The sequence below is a fragment of the Spermophilus citellus genome (genome assembly GCF_964194105.1).
Source record: "Spermophilus citellus genome assembly, chromosome: 3".
NCBI lineage: Eukaryota > Metazoa > Chordata > Mammalia > Rodentia > Sciuridae > Spermophilus > Spermophilus citellus.
Window position 1 is genome coordinate 220,166,600 of NC_138184.1, and position 27,537 is coordinate 220,194,136.

The 27,537-nt window shown below is 44.3% G+C and overlaps 1 protein-coding gene and 1 long non-coding RNA gene across 2 annotated transcripts in view; one reads left to right on the forward strand and one right to left on the reverse strand.

The window, feature by feature from the left end:
• Nucleotides 1-1,596: 1,596 nt before the first annotated feature.
• Nucleotides 1,597-3,465, reverse strand: LOC308643149. The gene is made up of 4 exons (XR_014020709.1): nt 3,242-3,465; nt 2,547-2,643; nt 2,354-2,440; nt 1,597-2,143 (listed from the first exon to the last, which is right to left on the reverse strand). It is a non-coding gene; the product is annotated as an uncharacterized lncRNA (long non-coding RNA).
• A 141-nt stretch (nt 3,466-3,606) lies between these two features.
• Nucleotides 3,607-27,537, forward strand: part of CLCN1 (chloride voltage-gated channel 1) — a 30,598-nt gene continuing 6,667 nt past the window's right edge. The window contains exons 1-16 of the mRNA XM_081282972.1: nt 3,607-3,898; nt 6,714-6,834; nt 7,211-7,342; nt 7,918-8,046; nt 8,252-8,385; nt 9,538-9,615; nt 10,704-10,782; nt 15,755-15,880; nt 16,180-16,264; nt 16,512-16,613; nt 16,916-17,000; nt 17,258-17,407; nt 22,388-22,457; nt 22,635-22,745; nt 25,283-25,496; nt 25,743-25,876. Of these exons, the coding sequence (XP_081139098.1) occupies nt 3,719-3,898; nt 6,714-6,834; nt 7,211-7,342; nt 7,918-8,046; nt 8,252-8,385; nt 9,538-9,615; nt 10,704-10,782; nt 15,755-15,880; nt 16,180-16,264; nt 16,512-16,613; nt 16,916-17,000; nt 17,258-17,407; nt 22,388-22,457; nt 22,635-22,745; nt 25,283-25,496; nt 25,743-25,876 (1,930 nt within the window). The 5' untranslated portion in view covers nt 3,607-3,718. The remainder of the gene's footprint in view (nt 3,899-6,713; nt 6,835-7,210; nt 7,343-7,917; nt 8,047-8,251; nt 8,386-9,537; nt 9,616-10,703; nt 10,783-15,754; nt 15,881-16,179; nt 16,265-16,511; nt 16,614-16,915; nt 17,001-17,257; nt 17,408-22,387; nt 22,458-22,634; nt 22,746-25,282; nt 25,497-25,742; nt 25,877-27,537) is intronic.

A 27,537-nucleotide genomic window follows, 5' to 3' on the forward strand; every position in this document is an offset into this window, starting at 1 on the left:
CTGCCGCCCTTCCCCATCCTGTTTTCACAAACGGAAAAGGAAAACAGGAAGAAATGAAACAAATGATATACCAGACCAGATCCTAAGAGGAGGGAGAGCTGTCTGAAGACAAGAGTGGCTACTGGGGATGGAGTGCAGAGCCTGGGGAGGCACTGAGCAAGGAGTTTTCCGCTTCCCCAGGTCCCACAGGGAGTCATCTTCCCACTGTTTTTTTGGTTTGGTTTGTTCAGAAGGAAAACAAGGCTCAGAGATTCAATTATCATTTATCATAAATGAAATGTAGCATTAAGAACTTGGATTCTAGAACTTTCTAGGTATGATTTTCAAATCTGGCCCTGCCTTTGAAGATACTAGAAACCTTGGCCAAGATAATTTACATTGAACCTCAGTTGCCCTTACCTAAAAATGAGGAAAAGGTCTTTGTCTTCAAAGGCCCCAATGAGGATTAAATGTGATGCAGGAAAAAGATTATCATATTTGGAAAGCCAGAAGAGGGAGAAAGAGGCCTGCTGATTACTACAGGGAAATCCTAATCTGCTGGGAATAGATAGAAAAAGACTAAGGATTTTTCACCCTGTGCTGGGACTTGAACCCAGAACTTGGCCCCTTAAACATGCTAGACAAGCTTTCTATCATAATGACAGCTACATCCCCAGCCTAGGATCAGGAGTCCTGAAAGAGCAAAGCCCAATAAGGAGTAGAGGAGAAATGAGCACCAGTGGGGTCTTCTACAAAGAGAAAGTGTCTCAGAGGTAGTTGTAGTTGCTTTGCTGAAATTTCAGAAAGCGGGGCATGAGTGCTGTGCTGCCAGCCATGCAGAGGGAAAGTGATGCCTGAAAACACGATGACTATTGGATTTATTGCCCCATCAGTTGGGGAGGCTGGACTTGGAGTTGGAAAATAAGAAAAACTTAGAAAATCCATACCTAAATTCCGAGGGAGATTCATAGGACTATCCTATACAAGCACCTTTACCCGCCAAACAAACCTCCCTCCCACTTATGCCCCCTGTGGCCACTCTGTATAACTTCCTTCAAACAGCAGTTCCATAAGCCGGCAGGTTTGTTCTTGATTCTCCTAATATAAGAATCTGGTTCTTAGAGTGGCAGTCTGCTTTCCTTCAGGACTACATGTTTCCACTTGGCAGGTATGAGCACTTTCCTGACCCGTCTGGTCTGAGAATCCAGATCAGGCTGAGTTTCTCAGGGGCAGGAAGGAAATAGCAATTGCATCTGATAGTTGTATCAGTTTTGTACAAAAACCAATTACCTTTAAAAGAGCCAGACCTCACAAACAAGTGAAAAATCTTTTCTGTTTCTGAAGGCCTCCAACAGTATAATGTCATTTTTCACTCTATTTTCTTTGTTGAGGAAGCGCTCCTTTCATTTCGCACCAGTTCCTTAGAGCTTGCCTTATCTACTGACTGCAGTAAGAGCAGGGAGCCTCACAGAATCTTTAGTCCCTCAAACAATCACAAACATTTGTCATCTCGAAGGGTGGATGATAGGTCTGAGGATTTATGGGACTAATGGTAGAAAAGATGAGATTTTTTCAATTTTATTGGTATATAATTGGCAAATAGAGATTTTACATATTTATGGCTTACAACTTGATGTATTGGTATACGTATACATTGTGAAGTGATCACTATAATCAAGGTAGTTAACCATCATCTCACAGTTACCCGGGAGTGTGTGTACGTGTGTGTGTGTGTGTGTGTGTGTGTGTGTGTGTGTATGTATGTTGAGCACACTTAAGCTCTACCCTCAGCAAATTTCAGACACTTAGTATAGTATTGTTAATTATACAAACTACACACATTAAATCTCCAGAACTCATTTGATAACTGAAACCTTACATCCTTTGACCACCATCTCCCCAGGACCTATACCCCTAGCCCAGCCCCTGCTCTCTGCTTCTGTGAGTTCCACTGCTTTAGATTCCACCCATGAGTGAGATCATGAAGTATTTGTCTCTCTGTTTCTGGCATATTTTACTAAGCATGATGTCCTCTTGATCCATCCAAGTTGTCACAAATGAAAGAGTTACCTTCTTTTTAAGGCTGAATAATAGTCCATTGTATATGCACATTACATTCATCTGTTGATCTGTTGTTTCTATATCTTGGCTGTTGTGAACAGTCCTGCATTGAACAAGAGAGTGTTGATATCTCTTAGAGTGATTTATTTGTCTCTGGGCAGATACCTAGAAGTGGGACTGCTAGATAATATGGTATTTCTATTTTTAATTTTTGAGGAATTTCCATACTATTTTCCATAAGTATTGTACCAGTTTAGATTCTCACCCAAGTCCACAATAGTTCCCTATTCTTTGCATACTCTCCAACACTTACCTCTTATCTTTTTGATAGTAGCCGTCCTAAAAGGTGATATCTTGTGGTTTTGATTTAATTTCTCTGAATGTTAGAAATGTTGAACACCTGGAAAAGATACTTTTAATGGTATCCATCTTCCTAATTGTTTGGGTGATTCCATTTAGTTTAGGTCAAAATTAAACATTGTAGGCTAGACGTTTGGTGTCCCTACCTTCTGGTCCTTGAATTTGGATGGATCCTAAATTTTGCCTCAGTTTATAGCTTTCGTCTATAATGAGATCATTGGGAAGGAATCTTCTTAGGAAAGCCTGTGAAATAGACACAATGCTGGACGGAGCAGATTGGCCTCGGTCAAAAATTATTTATTGGCCTAAAAGAGGAAGAATAAAGAGGTGACTTCCCCTTTGTCTTTTGCTTGTTGGCTCATCATGGGAAGCACTCCTTTCCCACCACCTTGCCTCTGGCTTATTTCCGCTTCTCCCTGTTATCTGCCTGCGCTGACAGAGCTGTCATGGGCACCACAGTTTAAGTGGGAGCTCAGTCCTTCCCCGTAGATCTGGGCTGGCCATGTGGTTGATACATGTGGGTCTGGGAAAGGGGAGAAGTTCGAGAACCCAAGGCTATTACCAGTGCTTCCCTCAAGTGTTCCACACCCAGAGGGTGATAAGAATGGGATCAAGGGGGTGGCACCAAAGGTTATTAGCAGCCTCTGGCAGACCAGGGCAGAGAGCTGAAGGAGTCAGCAGGGAATGGAATGGGTTAGAGAGTCGGCCAGACAGAAGCACAGGATCTAGATGAGAACTGAACCCTGCAAAGGTACGGAGCTGGAGACCACCCAACAGGGAGAGATGGCAGAGAGGCACCAGCTGCTCTCCCAGGTGAGTTTCCTGGCCGGCATTTCCAGACCTTCTAGTTACTTCAGCACCACACTCCTGGCCTTCCACATGCTGAGGGAGAGGTGGGAGCCAGGGCTTAGTGCAGACCAATGCAGCACACAGCCCGGAGAACACACTGAGCAGCTCCCTACCCTGCCCCAGCGATATTTATAGAGGAATCACTGACCTGGGCCTGGAAACCTACTAGTGACTAGGGAGGGGACAATGCTGCTGGCCTGTGAAGGGAATTCCCTGTGGGGCTGTCCCACAGGTTCTTATCCCAACCCCCACCCCAGCACTACACTGACACCTGCTTCGACCCCAAGCAGATCAGATGTGGCTGGGGGGGGCATGTCATGTGATGGGGAGGCATCTATAAATAGCTGGAGGTGGGCATGCTGCCCCAGACGCCTTGGGGACAGGCGAGAGCAGAAGTTTAAGGAGCTGCCCTGGGGGGAGGACGGGGGCAAGCAGGCCAAGGCCTGGCTAGGGCTGGGGGGCAGGCCACATGGAGCAATCCCAGTCACAGAGGCATGGGGGTGAACAAAGCTGGTGGGGTAGTGCCCCCCAGTACCAGTACATGCCCTTTGAACACTGCACCAGCTATGGACTGCCATCTGAGAACGGGGGCCTTCAGCATCGGCTCCGAAAGGACGCAGGCCCCCGGCACAACGCCCACCCCACACAGGTAAAGTCCTAAGGGGAGGGAAGCGGTGGACAGGGGAGAAGGTGGGGCCAGGGATGGGTGAGATAGGAATTAGGTGAAAAGAGGGAGCACCTTTCAACTTTGTAAAAGTCCATGGTAATATGTACAAATTATAAAACCCTTTCAAGGGTATGGACTCACCTAAGTGTGCACTCTAGAAATATACGTGCATATTCATGTAGCCTTTATTAACAGGATAACCAACTCCTATGGGGAACTGGCAGAAACAGATCCAGGAGGAGCTCGTGCTTACGTAACCCACACAGGGTGATTCAAGTTGGGGCCCACATGCTCTGTGCTACCAGCATCTCCCACATGCAGACCCTGGGGGATTTCTGCCATGCAACCTACCACAGAACACACACACACACACACACACACAAACTCTTCTACAGAAAGCAGAAGAAAGGAGTCGAGACAAGGAGAGAAAACAGGCTGGGTGTCTTGCCAGTATTCAAAAACCTACCCATGTCAAAATGAGCAGAGAGATGCATTCAACTTTTAGGAGTTTGAGGACATAGCTCAGTAGTAGAGCACTTGTCTTGCTTGCACTAGGTCCTGGGTTCCATCCCTAGCACCACAGTGGGTGGGGAGTGGGGGAAAGCTCTTAGATGACAAGATTGAGCAAATAAGAACCTATTAAGTGTGAACCACTTAGAAAGGTGCTGGTCCTAGAAAGGAACTGGCAAACTAGTTAGGGAGAAGCATCCACCAGGGGTGGGGATCAGTGGGTTCAGACATCTAGAAGAGAGGAAATAGATTTGGGCCCAAGGAAAGGAAGGTGGTGAAATCACCCTGGAAAGTGTACAGGCCACGATTGGTAAGTCTACCTCTCGCCACAGAAACTGCAGAGACGGAGAGCGGAAGGTGTCCTGAGGGTCAGATCAGACTTAGAAAGTGTTTTGCTGACAGGGAGCCTATGTTTCTGTAGGTGTGAGGCTGGAAGCCTAAGGGGTAGGCTCTGTGGGTGATTCACAGCATTGGAGTCAAGAGGATCCTCAGCCCTGACCAGTCCCCCAGGGAAACTGTGGAGGCAGCACAGGGCTGGTGGAACTTTTGGGGAGCAGGACATAAATGTCATGTAGGCTGTAATAGTGAGATAGTGGTTTCTGGAGATGGTGGCACCTGACTGTGGCCTCTGACCCAGGCCTTGGAACACAGCATGAGTACCCTCATTCTCAACAGGGTACTGGTCATTTCTAGAGGGGGAGGGTGACAAATCGAGGAAAAGTGCAGTTAGGGCACTTTCTGGTGACAGTGAGGACACTGGCCAAAAATGCATGAAACCACATGGGAAAGAATGACAAATTGGTTTGGAGAGGGGTTCAGCTGGTTTCCACAAGTCTTTGAAAGCAAAAAAATTAGTTTGGATTTTTATGAAGGGAAATTCCAGAGTTACACAAAGCAGGGAGGATGGTATAATGAACCCCCAAGTACATGACAGTTTTCCACATTGCATCCACCTCATTTCATCAACTCTTCACATGCACAGAGGACTGTCAACATGTCCCAGGCATGGCATCACTTAGAGACTTGGGTTTTGATTCTGCCTTCCCCTCCCCTGCTTCAGTGTGGTGGTTAGTGCTGGACCAGCACAATGGATCTGGTCCTGTAGCACCTCCCAGCCTAGGTTTTGGTAGGAAGCACACCCTTCCTAAGCTATGCCAGCCTGGGACCTCAGGGAGCCGAGACAGCCCCAGTTTTCTGACCTCCACTGGGAGTATCTTCTAGCTCTGGGTCCCAGGCAGGGTTCTGAGGGAAACACTGACTCCCTGGGCCACCAGCCTCATCCTAGGAGACGAAACAGCTGGGAGCAGAGCAATGAGTGTGTGCCGGTTCCGGACCAGGTAAAAACTGATGCTCACGTTATGAAATCAGATCTCTTCTAGGTGGTTCTCCCAGAATCAGCAAAATGGCCTGGCTTGCACCTGGTCCCAGAGGCTGGAGATAGTGTAGTGGGGGGCAAGGGGGCAGTTAAAAGTGATCATTTTACACGCACCGCACAGTCACATATGCTAATGTCAAGAAGAGGCTTTGGGATCTGACTGTGCCTCTCTACCCCCTTCACATGACAGTGGGGCCTGGTTACCTTGTTTTGGGAAGTAGATTGATTGACTTCCTTATCAGACCTGATTCCTCATTATGCCTATGAAGGCTGGGGGATGAGATGGATGGGGTTTATCCAAGCTCAACAGAGAATCCAGGTGCCACAGGAAGGCATTCACAGCAAGCAGTATAACCAAGTCATTTGTCTCCGTACCCATGTGCAATTTTTATGAGTCAATGAAAAATAAAATCATGTGCTAGCTAGGCCAGTTCATCCTCACCTGGTGCAAAGAGTGACCCTAGGAGGGAAGTCAGGGTCAGGGAGTTGGGGGTCTTAGAAATTATAGAGTTCTACAGAAAGCATAGTGACACTTAAAATACCTACCAGCTATGGATGCCCAATCTAAGTATGGTTCTCTGTATCTCCACTACCTAATGGGAATTAGCCTCACTGATGAAGGCTACCACAAACCAAAATGAGTACAGGATGAGGAAGGGATAAAAAGAAGGGGTGCGTGTGTGTGTGTGTGTGTGTGTGTGTGTGTGTGTGTTTGTTGGGGATAGGGATGGACAGGAAAGAACAGAAAATATGCGACTGGAGAGTGGAAAGGTAAGAGCAGGGAGATCACAAAGTACCCTGCATGCAGCCCTCAACACCCCAGATCCAAAAGAGCTCTATTTCTTGTCTGTGAGTCTCCTTGCTGCCCTCTGTCTATTCTGAATAGACACTGACCATTCTCCTTCCATCCAGATTTATGGCCATCAAAAAGAGCAATTCTCAGACAAGGAACAGGATATGGGGATGCCCAAGAAGATGGGCTCCAGTTCTACGGTGGACAGCAAGGATGAGGACCACTATTCTAAATGTCAAGGTGATGGGGACTGAGGAGTAAAGGACTCTGGAATAGGAGGTACAGGGATTGCAAGAGTACCCTGGATGCTCCGTTGTACGTACCTCCCTCTTCCACACACTCATAGAAGCCCTCCTCTAGGTGCTAAGGGAAAAGCACTTCACCCACCTCCTTCACACTGAGCCTTGTTGCCTACTGTCTCCCCCTCCTCACAAGAAACAGAAGCTTTATAGGGGAACTCACAAATTTATGGGGAGTTGGTAGAGGTGTAAGGAGAATTCAGCAACACACACAAGACCCTAGAGCCCAATTCCTCCCCTCTACTCCTCAACCGCACACTTGAGGTAGACTGGTGGGCTGCTTTTGTCTATTTTTTTTAACCTTTTTCTCTTCCTAGATTGTATCCACCGCCTGGGACATGTGGTGAGAAGGAAGTTGGGGGAAGACTGGATCTTTCTGGTGCTCCTGGGCCTGCTGATGGCTCTGGTCAGCTGGTGCATGGACTATGTCAGTGCCAAGAGCCTTCAGGGTAGGCTCCTCGGCGTCCCCCCACACGGAGGCTGTTCCTAGGATTTCCACCTAGGGCAGGTTTGGGTAGGGGATGCTGTACGGAGGGCAGACACAACTTGTCTGAAGCACCTGGCCTCAGACAAGACCAAACCCATCAAGACTCGAGGCCCAAATCCACGTCCCTTCCACCTGCAGTGGACACCCCTCTAACAGGTTAACCCACTTGCTCCAGTTTCCCCAGGATCTTCCCAGTTTTAGTTCCAAGTCCCAGGAACCCCTCAGTTCTGGCCAGGTGGGTGGATTGTCACCCCATGGCCTCTAGCCATGCGCTACAGTCTATTCTCAAGTGTGACTTACAGCCCAAACACCTGCCTCCACTGGCAGAGGGAACTTGAGCAGGCACTCACCTCCTGCAACTCAGGTTTCCCACATGTAAAATGAAAGTAGAATCCCTGAGGAGAGGCAAACAGGATGTCCGCAGCCTGGTGGCACAACCAGCAGTATGTCTGCCATGCAGTGCTCTAGACATGGGGTGGCAGTGATCACCATAACTGTCAGCATCTCCCCTCTGACCCCAGGCTTGTGTCCCTGCAGCCTACAAGTGGACTTACGCCCAGATGCAGCCCAACCTTCCTCTGCAGTACCTGGCCTGGGTCACCTTCCCGCTTATTCTCATCCTCTTCAGCGCCCTCTTCTGCCAGCTCGTCTCTCCCCAGGCTGTTGGTGAGAACTTTCTAGAAGAGTCCACACAGTCTTGTTGCCTGCAGACTGTTCCACTCTGGCTTCCTCCCATCCTTCAGCCCTTTGGGGGCCTTGCCATGATTCCCTCCAGGACAACTTCTTCAGTCCTCCCAACCCCCATTTCCCTTCCATCTCCTGCTTAATCTCCAGCTCAAACTTGCCCATGACCCTTCTTTAACCCTTCCAGGCTCTGGAATCCCTGAAATGAAAACAATCCTTCGTGGGGTTGTCCTGAAGGAGTACCTCACAATCAAAGCTTTTGTGGCCAAGGTGGTGGCCCTGACTGCTGGGCTGGGCAGTGGCATCCCTGTGGGAAAAGAGGTGGGTCTGGTGTGCACTGGGAGAGAGCTGAGGAGAGAGAGAGAACAATCTAGGGGCACTCTGGGAGCAATTATGGACTAAAGGCAAAGCCAAGAGGCAACAGGGAGGGGAAACACTGGAAGGTCCTCTCCTGGGGATGCAGGTCAAAAACGTCATAGCTGGGGGGCTTTCCTTTAGATCAGTCTCTCAACCTGGGCACTGTTGGCATTTGGAACTGGAAAATTCTGTGCTAGAGGTACTGTCCTGTGCAGCGTGGTATTAAGTATCATCCCTAGCCTCTAACCATAGAGGTCAATAGCAACCCCAGTTATGACAACCAGAATGCCCCCAGACATTGCCAAATGTCCCTGGGGGGTGAAATCCTCCACCTAGTTGAGAACCACTGCCTTAGCCACAATCCCCTCATTTTAACATGAGAAAACATTTTAACATGAGACCTAGAAACAGGCTGTGCTTCTTCAAGGTGTCACCCTCTGGTCTCAGTTCATCCTCATGTACCCTTTGCCCCCTGCTGTGGACACTCCACACATCCAGAGTCATCTTTTTAAAATGGAATAGGTCACATCTGACCTCTGATCAGTAACTTCTCTACGGCTTTTCATACCACTTAAAATCTGAAGGTCTCACCCTAGACTGCAAGATCTGGGCTGATGACACCCTCTGTTCTGCTAACCTTCCAGCCTCCCAGCCTGCCCCACTCACTGTGCCGGGTTCACAGGGCTTTCTTCCCATCCCTCCACCACACCAAGCTCATCCCACGTGGGACTCCTGCACTTGCTTTATTCATTCTTCCTCCTGACACTCCTGTGGCTCACTCACTTCATTCAAGGTGCTACTCTGTTTCAACAGGCCCAAGGAGGGGCCTCACCAGGCTACCTTTATCTAAGCACATGTCACCACCTGCCCTCAGCCACCCCATCTCTCTCTCACCCTCCCTCACTGGCCTCTTAGTTGGCATTACCTGAAAAGAAAACATGCAGGTCTAACATCTCGCTCTCTGATGAAGCTTCTCAGAGGCAGAACTTCTGTCTGCCCCTTTTCTAGCACTTCATCCAGTGCCTGAAGCAGGGAATATTCATTTCACTGAACCCTCTGACACGTTCCCTGCCTTGCAGCCTCTCACCCTGAGCCCTGGCTATCCCTCTCTTCTAGGGCCCTTTTGTTCACATCGCCAGCATCTGTGCTGCTGTCCTAAGCAAGTTTATGTCCATGTTCTGTGGGGTCTATGAGGTAAGGTTGAGACAGTGGAACACAGTAGGCGCCAGTTGTGAAGAAAGCCAGCCGCGTGTGCACAGGGGGCTGGGAGGGCTGCCTCTGCTCCAGGCTGGCCATGATGCTGGAGGGGACATTGCACTAACCACACTCCTATTCTCCTTGGCCCTGCCTGCCCACATGAGCTGTCTAGTGCCTCCGTTTAGCCTGTGCCTGTCCTCCTCGTGCACACCTGTCCTGATCCGTGCCCCCCGCCCCATGGTGACTGGGCTGGTCTGCCCTCATGTTACCCTGCTAATCCACATGGCTGGATCCTCCATCAGTTCCCCTTGATATCCCTCCTGTGCTGCCCTTGTCCCTTTGCAGTTCCTGACCCCCACCCTGATCTTGCTTACATCCCTCCCGCCTGTCCCACCCTGCCACCCCCTGGCCCCGCGTGCTTCTCTGTTGCAGACCGTGCCTGGGCAGCTTGACCTCCTGGTGCCAGCCTGTGCGGTAGGCGTGGGATGCTGCTTTGCAGCCCCTGTTGGAGGCAAGTTTCACTTCCTCCCCTCCCCAGTTGCCTGAGCCAGACTTGGAAGAGGTTTGAGTGGCTGTCACAGCTTAAGGGTGGAGAGGGTCATGCTCACCAAAGGGGCTGGTGGGTGGGCATCCAGGGAGTGACCAGAGATTATCACCCCTAACCTCAGTCCTATATATTTTTTCATCAAAGGGCTGGATAGTCTTCTGAGAATAATTGCTGTCTCATGCAGAATTTGCTGACACTTTTCTGCCTGTCCTCTCCTGACTATTTTGCTACTCCCACTCTCACCACGAGTGTCCCCATCTCTAGCCCTCTCTGGTCACTTATAGTCTTACCTGCCTGGTATATATTGGCTTAACTTTTGTTCATCTTCAGTTTGGGCCTTGAGCCACGAGGTCACTTCCTGTTTGTCATACTCACTGAGTTTCTCCTGGCCTGGGAGTCGCAGGGGCAATGGGACCATGATGATTCCCTATGACTTAGGCCTCTAACTCTGCCTTCTTGCTGTCCCTACATGTCTCCCCCACCTCTGCCCCTTGCCCTCCTCCTCCCTCCTGCCTCTCTCTCTCTCTCTCCCTAGTAGCAGCCGTACTATTACACTGATATCCTGACGGTGGGCTGTGCTGTGGGGGTTGGCTGCTGTTTTGGAACACCACTTGGAGGCAAGTTCCCCCTCCCACATCAGGCCACCTGCCTGGCCTTTCTCACTGTCAGCCTCACCTAGTACTGGAACTAACCATTTTCCTATTATTATGAGGACAGCTTTTAGTGAACATTTTACCAGTGTCTAAGTTCAGTTCCTGCTAAAAGCTGTATGAGTGAGATGTCATAGAGGAGAGTACTGAACTGAATCAGAGAGGGCAAGTGACTGGAGCAAGGGCATCTGTTGGTAAGCTGCCGGGCATCCGAACCAAGGCAGTCTTCATAGTCCTCTACTTATTTAAACCCCATTTGTATCATCAAATCTTTTGCTGCCATGTATCATGTCTTGTGTTAGAATCCATGCACTTCTTTCTCCAAGGGAAAGCTTACATTTTGCTGTGTTCTATTAAGGATGTGGGAATTTAAGTGGACTTTATTTAGATTAAGGACAATCTCTAAATGAGGGGTCCTTGTGGAATTTTTTTTCCTGATAACAAATTATAGTTTAGTTTGACTCTTTCTACCCATATGAGGCAAGCAGTGGTCTTTCCAATAATTTTTCTTATCATGGATGTGGTTGAAGAGGCTGTTCTGTTTATTTAGTCATCAAAATCAGGTATAGCCACACTAACAGGGCAGGGATAATATGGATCATTCATTGGAGTTGTTGGTGATAAAAAACAAAAAAGGTTACCAAGTTGATAACTGAAGGAACAAAATTACAGAAAGGGCATATGCTTTTCAAATGACCACCTGCTAGAGGTTCTTTTCAATGATGAAAATGTGATTGGTCTTTCCCTAGAGGAGTCTTTCAGGTCACTAAAATGGCTTGGCTCAGGAAGAGGGCACAGGTCAAAGTTCAAAGTCAATGCAAACATACCCTGCTGCCTTGTGCTGACCCTGTGCCAAAGCACGCAGCATGGGAGACTGGGTGAGCACACCAGCAGGCACCCATTTGCACTCCTGTTGTCAGCTGTAGTCATTGAAGTCATTAGTCAGTGGAGGGTACTGTGTTTGAACCTCTAGTAATGGTACACGTTCACACTTACTTCTATATTCATGTTCACTTTTACTTACTCTTTAACCTTCAGAAGATCTGAAGAATGTTTTTGGACAAAAAAGTTTTGTTATTCTAATTTTGTTTCTATTAGCCAAGTTTTTTTTTTTTTTTTTAAGTAAAGAATCTACATTTTCTATGTAAAACCGGAATTTCTGAGGTGAATGATAAAGGTTTTTTGGTCCTGTGTAGAGTACAGAAAAGGCATAACCCATAGGAAAGTCACAAATCATTGCTTTGAACACAGAAATTGTTAAGCACTTAGCTGTGATCCCAGCTATTCAGAAAGCTGAGGCAGAAAGATTACAGACAGCCTGGGCAGCTTAGCAAGATCCTGTCTCACAATAAAAATGAAAGGCCTGGGGATGTAGTTCTGGCACTGATGGTGTGCTCCTGGTTCAATCACCTATTCGAGAAAGAAAAGAAAAAAGAAAAGAAAGGAAAAAATTAATTATTAAGCACTTGGAAATGAAGGTACTGTGCTCAGGCTGTTTGTATTAAATGATAAATGTTAAAGGTCTCTGCAGATGGCATTACTTGATTTATTTTTTCATGAATATGGAATAATTCTGAAAGAAAAGTTAGTATTAAGATCATTTATTCACCACGTAGGCAACTCAGTTCCTTACACTAATGAATGAATTATCATTCAGTAGTCTACTGAAATGACAAACATCTTTTTGCTGTCATTATTTCTCAGGCACCATGCTTAGTCCTGTGCTTGCTGGGTGTTCATGTTTGAAAGGGAAGAAAGACACACAGATCATCACAGCCCAATTAAGTGTCCCAGTGGCAGCCTGGGCAGCAGTGGGAACCTACTCCTAGGCTGCCTGGGGAGCCTGTGAGGCTTTACAAAGGGCAGTGTTTAATATGAGGTTTTGTTAATAAGCAGGAAATTACAAGAAAGATAGTGAGGCAGGGTATACTGGACAGAGGAATAGCATCAAAGTCAAGATCTGGGAAACTGCCATTATATAGGTGAGTGCTATTAGGGGGCATGGAAAAGGAAAATAGGAAATGAGTCTGGAAAGGTAAATGTGCAGAACCTGAAGGTCTTCATAGGCCATGCACAGGAAGGTAGGTTTTATTCTCTAAACTGGGATTGGCCCAATTGTACTTTACAGGACACAGTTCTTCGTGGTGTTAATAGATATAACAGGTAAAAAATGGCTTCAAGACCAAATCCATTGGAAACTGCTTGGTTAAACATATAGTTTTTTTCTTTAAAAAAACTGGAAGGGTTGTTAGAACAGCTGAGATGCTGACTTGCATGGTGAATACCCCAAATGTGGCTGGAAACATTTCCCACAGAATCCTTTTGGCAGCCACTGTCTTGGGGGACTTGTATCACACAGACCTGACTTTGGGAAGTGCTCTGAAGCCATGGAAGGATTTCGAGGAAGGAAGAGACATGACCAGCTTTGCATATCTGTCCAATCCCTTTGGCACATGTGTGCAGGATAGAATTGGCCTGTGGATTAACAGGATTAATCTAAGATTAACAAGAAGACCATTGTCATAGTCCCAATGCTAGATGACAAAAGACTGAAGTGGGCAGATGTAGAAGAGATTGAGAAGAGGTTGATAAATATGAGTGGTAGAAAGAAAAATGGGTGTGACCTGGTGATTTATATGAGGTTTGGAGAGATAGGAGAGAAGGAGGGGCCTAGGCTGACACCGAGATTTCCAGCAAAGGCAGCAAAACAATGGTATGGGAAGTGAAACAGCTGGGGAGCTGATAAAGATCACTTTGAGTATGTTGAACTTGACATTCCTGTGGCATATCCAAGCAATAACAAGTAGACAGCTAGCTAGGTAAGTCCAAAACCCAGGAACTGGGCCAAAAACAAGTTTGCTAATCTTGGTATGTAGGTGTAGCTGGCACTGCAGGCAAAGTGAAATTGAGAGCAAGAGAGGGAGACCAAGGACAACACCCTGAGTTGGATAGAGTCATACAAACCCACAGAAAAATAGAGAAAGATTCAGAGTAGAAGAGAGCAGTATCCCAGACCCAAGAGGTGAGCAGTTTGTTTCTTTAAAGCTTTGTTTCCTTTTAAAAGCACATTTTGTGTTTGGCTCAGGCTAATGTTAAAATAAGCTCTCATTCTTGAGCATACAGTGATAGACTGCTAGGGAAAGTGTCCCAGATCCACACTGTAGGAAAGAAAACCTAGCCCAGGATTTCAAAAAATTGTTGTAAAATATTAATAAGTTGGAAAGTTTCACCGAGGCCACTCAAAGCTGATTTTGCTTTTGTTACTGACAGAGGAAAGGAGGGAGCCTGCTCCACCTGATCCCCACTGTGGGGACGCCTCCTCTTAGGCAAAAGGCATCTGCATCCCCTGATGGGATTTGAAGAGCAAGGCAGCAGGAGTGGCCAGCAAAGCTGCCCCAGGTCCCCTTGGGCTAGTGCTGCCTGCTGAGAGGCCACTCACTCCGTTCTGTTCTCTTCCTTCCTCATCTTAGCCTTTCTCATTCCTCTCTGATTTGTGCCAGGTACTAAACTGGTTTCATAAATCTGAACAAATAACGAGAACTGTAATAATCCAAATTCAGAGAGAGTAAGATGAAAATGGGTAGTTTTTACCTGAAGAAAAGATCTAGCTGGCGTGGTTACCCAGAGGACGTGACATTGGGGCTGACCATAGGGCTCCATTCCTGGGCACACTTAACTCAGTGTAACCAGTTGACTGTCCCCTGCTGAAGAGGAGGCAGAGGCCCTTGTGGGATTTGAGAGATATGACTTATAGATAAGGAACAGGGAGAAGAAATTCCTAACATCTGTGATACTGTCCAAAGGGGAAGGCAGGTTGTGGGTTATGGGCACACCAACAACCTACCATCCATTGTAGGAAGAAAAGGGATAAATCTTGCCATGTTCACTGGAACCTCATCTCCATTCATCTTACTATATGCTGGGTCTCCTCCCTCATTTTTTGCTAAAGATGAGACTTAGCCTTGTTTTAGTTAATTTTGTTATCAAGTTTTACTTTGCATGTGATTAAAGTCCACCACTTTAAAAAAAAAAAAACTTATTTATTTATTTTCATATTAGGGTTTGTACCTGGGGTTGCTCTTCCACTGAGCTCCTTTTTATTTTTTATCTTGAGACAGTGTATTACTAAGTCTAACCCACTAACTCTTAATATGTTTAAAGGTTTATCTCTTTTGAATCTCTTGAAAGCTGTTTTTATAAACTCATTAGCATTCCTTCCTTAGTCTCCACGCCCCTTACTCTTATTCTATAGATCTCCCTCCTCATTTTCTACTCCAGTGATTACTCTCAGAAATAGTACTAATGAGGACTACTAATTGGACTACTACCCTTTTACCCCACCCACCTTTCTTAAGTATGATTGTTTTTAATCTTCCTCCAGCCTTGGTTACCCCCCTTGCTTTGGTCCCTTTCAGTGAGGATTTCTATGTTAATTTTTGTTTGTTTCTTTTCTTGGAATTGTCAGCTTGTGTAAATCCCCTGCTGCTTTCTTACTTCTCCAAACTCCAGCCCCTGGAGGTAGGCAGTGTCAAGAGAGTCCCAGTGAATTCTGAGCTCTGCCTGGCAATTCTGCTGAGTACCTGCCCTAGAAGCTTCCTCCTTTTAACCTTCCTACAGACTGTTTTCAACTGCCTTTAAACATCTATTGATATTCAATAGTTGCGAACTACATACTACTCAAACCTACATACTAAGGGGTGGGAGGACACAGCCACTTGAGCCTTATGGTTTGGGGGTGGCGGGCACATCCATTTCCCACCTCTTCCTCCAGCCTGGCAGGCCTGTGGTGTGCAACCTGCAACACCAAGAGATCATTCCTTTCTACACTGGCCTGTCTCAGATTTAGATTTAAGTTTCAGCAAAAACTCCCCATGTCTGAGCAGTGGGGCAGTGGAACAGTGGGGCAGTGTTTGCTGACCCCGCTTCCCTGTCCCCATAGGAGTGCTATTCAGCATCGAGGTCACCTCTACCTACTTTGCTGTTCGGAACTACTGGCGAGGATTCTTTGCAGCCACGTTCAGCGCCTTTGTGTTCCGCGTGCTGGCAGTGTGGAACAAGGATGCTGGTAACAGCGAGGCCCTGGGTGGAGGCCTTGGGACCTAAGGCTGCTGGTGAAAGGACATGGGGGGCAATTTAGGAAAGGAGTGGGTGGCATAATTTAGAAGCAGGCCCAAGGTTATAGGACAAGGACCTAGGTCATGGGGTAGGGAGTACAACTATGGAGTGATTGTGTATAGAAAAATGGAAATCACAAAGAAAAGGAGAAATCAGGCCTGGGGGCAAAGGGGCAGGAACCCTGATGGCCCACCCCGCATCTGGCTGGCGGTGGAACCCCCACTGGAACCCTGCCTTCTCATCCTGCAGTCACCATCACTGCTCTGTTCAGAACCAACTTCCGAATGGACTTCCCCTTTGACCTGAAGGAGCTCCCAGCCTTTGCTGTCATCGGGTCAGTGGGGCCAACTGCTCTAGGTGTGGTGAGCAGGGTGTGGGGTGAAGCTATGGATTGGAAGGGACCAGGCCCGGAGGTGCGGTGGGCGAGGGGAGGTGTGGCTTGTGCGGGGAGGTGTGGCTTGTGCGGCGAGGTGCGTGGAAGGGAAGGAGGGAGTCTGGGGTTTGTTTCCCTGCCGTGGTTGGGTTGGAGGGATGAGGGTTTCACGCCCGTGAGGTTCCAACCCGATAACTTACGCCCTCAGGATTTGCTGTGGGTTCCTGGGAGCCGTATTTGTGTATCTGCATCGCCAAGTCATGCTCGGTGTCCGAAAGAACAAGGCCCTCAGCCAGTTTCTTGCTAAGCAGTGAGTCACTGCCCTTCCCTTGCCCTACCCATTAAATGTTCTGATTTCTCAAGTTCCTCCCTTTCTCTTTGTAGAAGGCAGTAAACGCCTCTAGGTGGCGTGTAGGAGCAGGAATACTGCTAGAAGGGCAAGTTGTGTGGGCTCCTCTATAATGATTACTTTTTTTGGCAAAGAGAATGCTCTTTGTTGAAAGACCTGAGAGACTAGAGTGGACTGCAGGAAACTTGAGCTTGCCAAAGTTCTTGTGGTATTCACCATGGGTGGCTAGGCTCGGGGGAGGGTTAACTCTGTTTCTCTTTCAGCCGCCTGCTGTATCCTGGAATTGTCACTTTTGTCATCGCCTCCCTCACCTTTCCACCAGGAATGGGTCAATTCATGGCTGGAGAGGTCAGCCCTAGGGAGACTGGGGGTTTGGGGTTGGGGGTCAGGTCGCTGCACAGGGACTAGGTCCCTCAATCAGGAAGGGAGGAGACAGCTCAGGCTGTGAAGCTTAAATAGTTTTGCCCATGGGTGGACTCTCCTGGGAAAAAGGAAAAAGGGATCCTTGAACAGAGAGGCTGGGGAAAGAGTTCTTCATTCTCCATGTAAAAAAGGAAATACAGTCTCTCCCTGGAGAACCTGCTTGCTCTGCTTCTTCCCCTCAGCTGATGCCTCGCGAAGCCATCAGTACCTTGTTTGACAACAATACGTGGGTAAAACATATAGGTGACCCTGAAAGTCTGGGACGATCAGCTGTGTGGATTCACCCCCAAGTCAACGTGGTCATCATCATTTTTCTCTTCTTCATCATGAAGGTACTGCTCCCCCACTGCAGGCCTTGTAAACATGTCTTCAATCTAGGTACCCAGGGTTTGCGTGGTGTAAGAGGGGGCAGAAATTCTCTGGTCTTTCCCAGAACTTACAGAAGAAACCATAGAAGCTGCAGAAGTGAACCCAGATCTGGGCTAATTGCTCCGTTCATATCAATTTCGAGATGTTTGACATAATTATAATCACCCTTCCAGAGGTTCCACTTGATCTCTTATTAAGGCATCTGAGAAGCCAAGTAAACAGAGCTTAGCAATATAGATGGCTGTGTAGAAACCTTGCATTAATTAACCAAATTCCTCCCACATATTAGATAATTAGTACTTCATTCTCCATGTAACTGATACTTCTTTTTTAAAACATTTTTAACTGTGGATGGACACAATACCTTTATTTTATTTATTTATTTTTATGTGGTGCTGAGGATTGAACCCAGTGCCTCACACTTACTAGGCAAGCACTCTACTACTGAGCCACAACCCCAGCCCCTGATAATTCATTTTTCAGGTGATTTGCACATAGATTTTCTCCCCAGATTATGGGTAATCGTTTTTCTAGAATTTCAAAAGAGATAAAATATTTAAATTAATTTTAATACTGACTATAAATAATTGTTATAAATGTTATTATTCTTCATTTAGGTGGCTAAGTTATTAGGATCTTTCAACTCAAACCATTTTTTCCTGACTTCAATTAGGATCTTTTTTATATCCATTCTTTTTCATACTTGCCCATCAAAGGTTATATATATATGGCCTTCTCAATTATTACCCTGTACAAAGACATTTTTAATTTCCAGCCCTGGTGTGACATCTAGACAACTGCTGATTGCCTCTTTTCCTTTTTCTATGATTATCCTTCTACTAACACTGTGTCTTGCTTAAATAACCCAACATTTTTCTCTCTATATTAGTGTTCTCATATGTGTGTCTGCCTATATAGAACTTTCATGTTTTTGAATACCTTTCTATTAACTGGTTCATTAAAACATTTTATGAATATATATTTGCCCAGGACACAAGTCACTAAGTTATATTTATATTGTTATTACAATACAGTAGGTTTATTTATTCATTTGTTCAAAAAATGTTACTAAACACTTGCTATGTGCCACCATGTAATATTTGATCATTGATCTTTAGCTAATCTTATGCTTGCAGTTGAAAAAACTTATTTTCAAAGATCCTTTCTTGTTTTATTTTCTGCTCCTTTAATGTGCTTTTCAATGATCTTATTATAAGTACGAGAATCAAGTATTTCACACACCAGGTCTTTCCACTCTGTAACTCATACTCTCAAGATCCGCTACAGGTTTCTTGAGCAGTATTTGTGTGTGTTCTCCCCCAGTTCATTTGAAACCTTCACTTCCATATTTTGCACACTTTATTAATTTAATTCTTCTTTATTTCTTCAAAATATTTAAGAATTTTCTTATAAAAAAGTTGTCAGCATCTTGTTAGGTATTTGATTTCTAGACTTTCATTACAGAGTTTGTTTTCTCTAATTATAAATCCACCCCCCCCCCCCATGTTGGTCATTGAGTCTACAAGTCCATCTGCAGTAGGTGGATTGCAGTTTGAATGATATTTCAGAATTTATTGTCCAGTGATGATAATTGTATTTTTCTGATATCTCTAAATTGAGTTACTTTGTAACTTTGGAGTTACATACACTGTTAAAGAGTCAAGATTTTGAAAAGTTTTATAGAAACAATATACTGTATATTTTTCAACATTTTCCCTTCACCTCCCACCTCCCCAGATTTCTAGTTATGTATCTGGATTGCTCTTCACAGATTAAAACTTATTTTGAGAAACCAATTTGGATGCTATAGAAGACCTCAATTGTAATTAATTTCTCACAATATTATTGATAATATTTACATCATAAATGTATCAGAAAAAGTAGCACATAATTCCTGGGCTATATTTCAAGTCCAACAGTTTGCAGCAAGCTCATAATATTCTATAATATTTATAAACATAAAAGCATTCATTGCTACAAATCCATGATGTTTCCCAGCATTTTCACTGCCTAATCATTGGACTCACAACCATGCCCTTCTTTTTTCCAAAGTTTGAGAAATAGCAAACATAGCCAATTTAATATGTAAAAATTATCATATTAGTCTGTTCTTCATTACTGTAAAGAAATACCTAGGGAGTCTACTTTGTAATGAAAAGAGATTCTTTCAGGCCCCCAGTTATGGACAACCAAAGAATAGGGGCTTCATTGGGTGATGACCGCTTTGTGGCAAAAGGGAGCACACATATGTATCTCAGTGTTCAGTCTCTTGTATTCCCTCTGTCGTCTTCTGAAGCCACCAGGAATTAATCATGAGGACTCCACCTAGATGACTTTATCTCATCCTAACCAGTTCTAAAAGGCCCTACCTCTAAACACCATAGTCATGTTGCCACCCCCCTAATACCACACAATGGGAATTAAATTTCAAATCATGAAACCTTGGGGCACTCACACCATATGCAAAACATAGCAGTGAATAAAACAGCTTTTCCACAGTTGGATTTAAAATTTAGTGCCTCTGGACTTCTGGCAGTGTCATACAAACAAGTGGGGTTCTTAGTTCAGCTCTTTCATAATTTTGAGGAAGGGAATTTTTACCTTTCTCCATCTTGAACCATGGAAAGTATCATCGTGTTATAAATCAAATGATTATGAATGTGATTCCAGCTTCTTGATTTCCCTTTAAATAAGTCTAACTTTACTACCTTCTATCAATATGTTTGCAGCGTAGCCTGAGAACATTATGTTCTCTGTAGAATTCTTTCTGCCTGATCATATATCACTCTGTCTCACGAAGAGTCTATATGTAGTGACATCTGCGGTAATAAGTCTCTAGTTTCCTAGTTCTCTGTAATTGGTGATTAAAGTCTTGGGACTTGTGTATCCACATCACTTCTGGATCTTTTCTTTCATGTGTCAATAGCTAAAAAAAGTCTTGCTAATCTCATGTCATTCTTTGTGCTATGGAGGTTGATAACTTCAGAGTCCTGTCCCCCCCCCCCCCCCAATCCTGAACGTGTTCTTACACATATCTTGGAGGATAATCTAGTTCATCCTCTGAAATCAGACATACCAGTCATCGATTATCGGTATTACTGGAGCTTTTGGCTTAACCTGAGCCTTCAAAATCCCTGTGGTGGTGTTGTACTTATTCCAAAAAGATGTTCATAATAATTCAAGAGGTCTCAAACTATTAAATGTCATAATAATTTAAGAAGCTTAAGCTACAATTACCTAGAATCTTGTCTCCAGATAGTCTGATGCATGGCCTCCAGTGGGGTCTTGTCATTGCATTTTAAATAAGTGCCCCTGGATGAGCATCACTCTGTTAGGTATTTTAGTGACTCAGCTCCAATAGTTTTTCTGCTTTATATGAACACTGTTTGGCCAGCCTATCATCTTTCCTTCCTTCCTACCTCAATCCTGCCAATTTTCACAGAGCACTGTGCCAGTGCAGAGAAGGCAATCACAAGATGCATTCTCTACCCCAAAGAAAGTCTCAGTGTATATTTTCTTCATTTTGTGCAATTAACGTTATGGTTCTCAACTGTTTTAAACAGACATATTCTGTCATGAAAAAGTGTGTTTTGGGCCAGGGTCATGGCTCAGTGGTAGAGTGCTTGCCTCACATGTGTGAGGCACTGGGTTCAATTCTCAGCACTGCATATAAATAAATGAGTAAAATAAAGGTCCATCAACAACTAAAAAAACATTTTTTTAAAAAGTGTATCTTTTGTCTCATCTCAGAGCTTATGGGATGATGCTTCTTCAGAGTCTTCGTTACTGTCTCTTCAATTCAGCTTTGACTGATGGGAAGTCTTTCTAAGGTCCAGAAGATTAAAAATTTTATTTCTCATTAGTTTGCAGTGCAGTTGGAGCAATTTAAAAAAATGTGAATCCTTTAATCATGGCAGTTTGTTTTGACCTTTAGCTGTTACCATCTTGCACCTAATTAGTTTGAGATCCTTATCTAGAATTGGCTTACTTATTTTGGAAGCAATCATAAACCTGTTGCTGAGTTATTATATTCGTCTCATGCCTTTATTTCTTCTGCAGATATTTCAAATGTTCAACCACTATTTTCTTTTCATTCTGTTTCTCAGTTCATTTGTATTCTTTGCCTTAGAATGTGCATACTGCTTTAGCTAAAATTGTCCCAATTTCTTTTTGGAATACTACCTTATGAAGTTGACCTTGAAGATCTTTTCTATTGTATTGGCTGCCTAATTGGGCTCTTGCTTCTTCCTTTCAGTACATTCAGGACAGGTTGATTTTTTTGTGTGTGCGTGGTGGGGGACAAAGCCAAGACCCCACATATGCTAAGCACATTTTCCGTCACTGAGTAACATCCCTGTCCCCAGATCTAATTTTTCAAAGCAAATAGCTCAGGTTTCTCTGTGAGGTTCGCCATATGGGGGGCTTTGTAAAGACACATGGAAGCTAAATTCATTACGCAATAAGTCACTAGGACTTAAGTGCTTACCAGTTAGAGCTGGGGCTCCTTTTCAGAAATATTACCTGACCAGGAAAATAAATCTAGCTTTAAGAGTTTCAGGCTGCTCTAGAGGTGAACTGTCTGGGTTAAGTGAGTACAGTGGGCTCAGCGCCTTTGGGGCTTGAAAGGGGGGTCCCCTGGGGCTCTATTCCTGATTGCAGATTGCCAAAAGGGAAACAGTCATTCAAAGTAGGAGGGATTTAGTTTAGCCATCTGCAGGAACTTTCTTATCCTGTTGTCCTTTGTTATCCCTCATCCCAAAAGTACCAAGTTTTTGGTTTTGTAGAAAAGATGGCAGGCAAGATGGCTTCCAGAGGATTAGCTATCCCTGGATTTCTGTGATGACTCTTGAGGTCAGAAGGACCACAATGAGTGAGAGTGTGTGTGTGAATGTGTGTGTTGGGCAGAGTTGAGAGGGGGTTCTAATACTTCTTTGTTACCCTAGTTTTGGATGTCCATCGTGGCTACCACTATGCCCATACCTTGTGGAGGCTTCATGCCTGTGTTTGTGCTAGGTAAGTTCTGATGGCATCAAACCTGAAGCTGCAATCTAGGGTTCTGAGAATCAAGAAAGAACCTGAGATGCTGAAAGTTTGTATTTGCCCTTAACACTCATGAGAGATTATCCTGAAAACAGAGAGAATAAAGAACTTGGATTTCACAGCAAGTTCCTTCTTTTATCTTCCCACTAGGAGCTGCATTTGGAAGATTGGTAGGAGAGATAATGGCCATGCTGTTCCCTGAAGGTATCTTATTTGATGACATCATCTACAAGATCCTTCCTGGGGGCTATGCAGTTATTGGTGAGAAACTTCCCATCCTCTGGTAACAAACATTGGGTACCCCAAACTCCCACAATCAAACTCTCCGAATACGTCTTCATTGCAATGTACACAATATGGTTTCAATTTGAGGCCATCTAATTCAACTTCTGTGCCAATAACCAACCCTTGGCTCTGACACCAGCTCCTATTATACTTCTGCAGGCCTTAGTTTCCTCATGTGGATGAGGGATAATGGGGACTAAATGTGAAACATCTTGGATCCTGTCTGCATATTCAGTGAGGGTTTTTTTCTTTCCTTCCTAAGAATCATGGAACCAATAAAGCAGGTGACTGGCTCGGGTAAACTCCATCTGAAAGGGGCTAATGTTAATAAGGACTAAGGACACAGGAGCGACAGCTGAGAGACATGAGCTCTAGGTTCTCCCTGCTACTTGTTACCTGGACAACCATGGAGAAAGCTGCCTGAGCCTTAGTTCCTTTACTCTGAAGTGACTTCTGGGATGGAGCCATCAAAGGGACTGATATAATCCCCCGGATCGTCATTCCTTTTCCCACCCTCCCCTCTTCACCCAAATCCAGAAGCACCAACCAGCTTTGTGGCTCATGTAGTACCTTGCTCCCAGTCTCATTATAATGTCTTCCATTGCCACTTAGAGTCAAGGATTCTTTTTTTTTTCCCATACTGTTTATTGTTACATTATAGTTATACACCATGGTGGGACTTGTTATTACGTAGTCACACATTCGCACAATATAATTTGCCCAATATCCTTCCCCAGTATTTCCTTTTTCTCTCCCCTTCTCCCTCCTCCTGGTCCTTTTCCTCTATTTTACTGATTTCCTTCAATTTTTGTGAGATTCCCTCCTCCATCTTTCTGTTCCTTTTTCCTATCTAGTTTCCACATGAGAGAAAAACACATGACCCTTGACCTTCTGAGTCTGGCTTATTTCGCTTAACATAATGGTCTCTAATTCCTCCATTTTCCTGCAAATGACATAATTTCATTTTCTGTTTATGGCTGAATAAAACTCCATTGTGTACATACACCACATTTTCTTTATCCACTCATCCCTTAGAGTCAACTATTCTTATCCTTTATCTTCATGCCTCTCAGGTGTCCCTCCCCATCCTCCCCGGTGGACATTTCCCAGTTTATGTGTCCTGTGATAGACAATGTTCTGAAGTATGTTGGATGCATCACCCAGTAGTGTCATTCCTCCCAACATTTCCCTCTGTGACTTTTTCTTGTTCCATTTTCACATATACCATCTCAACATTCTACCATAGGCTGCCTATTATTTATATTTAAGTAAAAAATGTAGTCAGTGCAGGAGGGACTATTTGGATTGAGGAGAAAACAACTAAAAAAATTAAGCAAGATAGATTCATAGAATCATAAGATTTTTGAATCAGCAACAGCTTTAGAAATCATTTAAGGATGCTTTTACTGTACAGGCGAGAGCATGGGATTACAGAGAAATTAATCTCTGTTCATACAGTTGAGGCATAGAATCAGGATCTGATCAGGTCTCATTGCTCCAAGTCCACAGAATGATTCTTGGGTTTTCATTAATTGTTAGCATCAAGGCCCAAAGTAAAATAACATCATGATTTTATTACAGAATTTTTTTTTCTGGTACTGGGGATTGAACCCAGGAACACTTTACCACCCAGCAACACCCCAGCCCTTTTTATTTTATTTTGAGATATGGACTTGTTAAGATATGAGACTAGTTTTGAACTTGTGATCCTTCTGCATCAGCCTCTAGAGTTTCTGGGAGTATAGGCATATGCCACAGCACCCAGCTTAACATAGTATTTTAAAAACCAATTATGGAGCTGGGTGCAGTGGCATATGCCTATCATATCAGCAACTCTAGAGGATAAAAAATTAGTTCAAAATTTTAAAAGGGCTGGAAATATAGTTCAGTGGGAAAGCACCTCAGGTATGATATATATATATATATATATATATATATATATATATATATATATATATATAAAATTGAAAAATAAAGTGCTCAGTTAAAAATTATCCAAACTTTCGCAGGACATGATGACACACACCTGTAATCCAAGTGGCTCAGAAGGCTGAGACAGAAGGATCATGAGTTCAAAGCCAACTTCAGCAAGTGAGTTGCTGAGCAACTCAGTGAGACCCTGTCTCCAAATAAAATACAAAATTGGGCTTGGGCTGGGGATGTAGCTCAGTGGTTGAGTGCTCTTGAGTTCAATCCTCAGTACCAAAAAAAAAAAAAAAAAAAAGATTCAAACTTTCAAAAACAAAGAATAGATTAAACATTACTACCTTCATCTTGTAAATTAAAATCTTGGCACACAAAAAGATTTTGTGACTTACTGAAGATTACACAACAAGGTCTAAAGGATGGATTTCTAACAGGTCTGCATTCTAGCTCTACACTTATTGTTATCTCAGGAATGTTGGCACTGCCAAGGTCCCATCTCTCATTCTGTGTAATTCACATCACATCCTCAAGTGTCCTTGCTAACCATGGCTGCCTTAACCTACTGATCCTTTCCCATGTCATTCTAGGAGCAGCAGCGCTGACGGGTGCCGTGTCCCACACAGTTTCCACAGCTGTGATTTGCTTTGAGTTAACTGGTCAAATTGCTCACATCCTACCCATGATGGTAGCTGTTATCTTGGCCAACATGGTGGCTCAGAGCCTGCAGCCCTCCCTCTATGACAGCATCATCCAGGTCAAGAAGCTACCCTACCTGCCTGACCTTGGTTGGAACCAGCTCAGGTCAGGGACACTACCTGGAACTGGCACAGATTTGATGAGGGAGACGGGGCTCTGAGGTTGAGATGGAGATCAGGGTCAATGTTGGGAAGCACTGTTCTCAATTACATTTGTGTTTCCATGTACTAATAAATACTGTGAGTGACTAGTGCGTGGCAAACCTCAAGGGAGGAATGGAAGGGACAGCAAAGGCATAGGCAAGTGGGGCGGGGGGGGGGGGCTAACCCACCCTGCTTTCTCCCTCCATAGCAAATTTACAATCTTCGTTGAAGACATCATGGTACGTGATGTGAAGTTTGTTTCCGCTTCTTGCACATACGGGGAATTGCGATACCTGCTCCAGACAACCACGGTCAAGACTTTACCACTGGTGGATTCAAAAGGTTAGTGGGAAGGAAAGAAGCAGACTTCTGAACTGGTGACCTAAACTGGGGTTGTACAGAGGCAGAGGTGGCTCTGTTGAGCAGGCTTGCCTATACAGCCACCCTCCTGCTGTGGAAGGCCCAGCCTGGCCTCATAGGGATCTTGATCTTCCTAGAGGAAAAGGTCAATGAGGAAGTGGTCAAAAATCCAGTTAAATAAATACAGTTGATTCTTATTGTTGGAGGCACTTCTGTTCTATAAAGTCACCATGAGCCCAGAATTAGTGAGCACTATACTGAACAATTGCCCCTAGGGGAAAAATTGCAATAAGGTTCCTTAGAGACTCTGGTCAGTATTTTGTCAACTAATCAGCATATAAACTTATATTATATGTGTTCCTGTTTAAAGGTGCTTTATTTAATAGATATTTGTTATTTATTAACATTTAACTTGTGGCAACAGCACTGTAATCATTCCTGAACGAAGCTTACCTGACACGCATACTTTCTCCGTAAGGCATATCTCAGCCTCCTTGTGCTTAGGAACACTAGACAGCACTTCAGCACCATGGCATTACGTTTGGGGGTCATTTTAAACAGCAAAATCACCAACTACAAAGCTTGAAGATGCAAAAATCATGGCTGTAAGAAGCTTGCAAAAAGAATCCTTATTTACAATACTCAAGCTGAAAGGAGAAAGCTAAGCACTATTTTGTTCAACCCCAGATGGGGACATGAGCATTGGGAAACTTAAATATTTTGTTCCCCTGTATGTGTCTGTGAATTACAGAAAAAGCACCTCTAATATTGATATGGGGTTACAAATGTACTTTAGGGAGTAGGTGAATTCACAATTAGGAAATACATGAATAATGAGAATCATAGCCTTTTACTACTTAACTAAATCACATCTGTTTTTAATGTTCAACTTAAGGAAGAGATGAAACTGTTCCCTAGGGAGTAATGGATGGTTTTAGTAAACGGTGACTTCACATTTCTCTTCCCTCACCATACCTCTTGCCCAGATTTGGTAGCTCATCCTACTTTGTATTATTTTATTGTGGTTTATATATTTATGTCTTGCCTTCCTCACTATTCCTTGAAGGTAGAATAGTGTCTACCTTCAAGGAATAGTGAGGAAGACAAGCTATAGCTTCTGTCTTTCCAGCATGCCTTGTCCTAAATATTTACTGGATATTCAATAAATACTTCTCTAGTGAGTGTTTAAATTATGCAATAGAGAAACATCAGGTGGAGCTATTTGGAGCCATTAAGATTGTTAGTCTGATTTCAAATAATCAGAATATCCAAATTTCTCAATTTAGACATTTTCTCTAAACTAAGGCAGGTTCTATTATGTTATAAAGCAATGGATCTTGGTGTAAAGGTACAGCCCATGAGGTGCAGGATTTTCACTGTAATGACTGAGATTTAGCACAGTTTATCTCAGTAACACTGCTACAATTTCATGACCTTAAAACTTAATGAAAATGTTAATTATTATAGCAGAATTTCTGTAAACATATCCTGACCTTTCCAGAAAAAGTAGGCATTTATTTATGTCTAGAAAGACCCAGTTTAAGTGATGACATGTCAAATGTGAAAGGCAGTGTCCTCGTTTCCCTTCTTCCAGGGTAGAAGACACGAGCTTGCATTGTTTGTACTTCTTTCAAAGTGTGCTC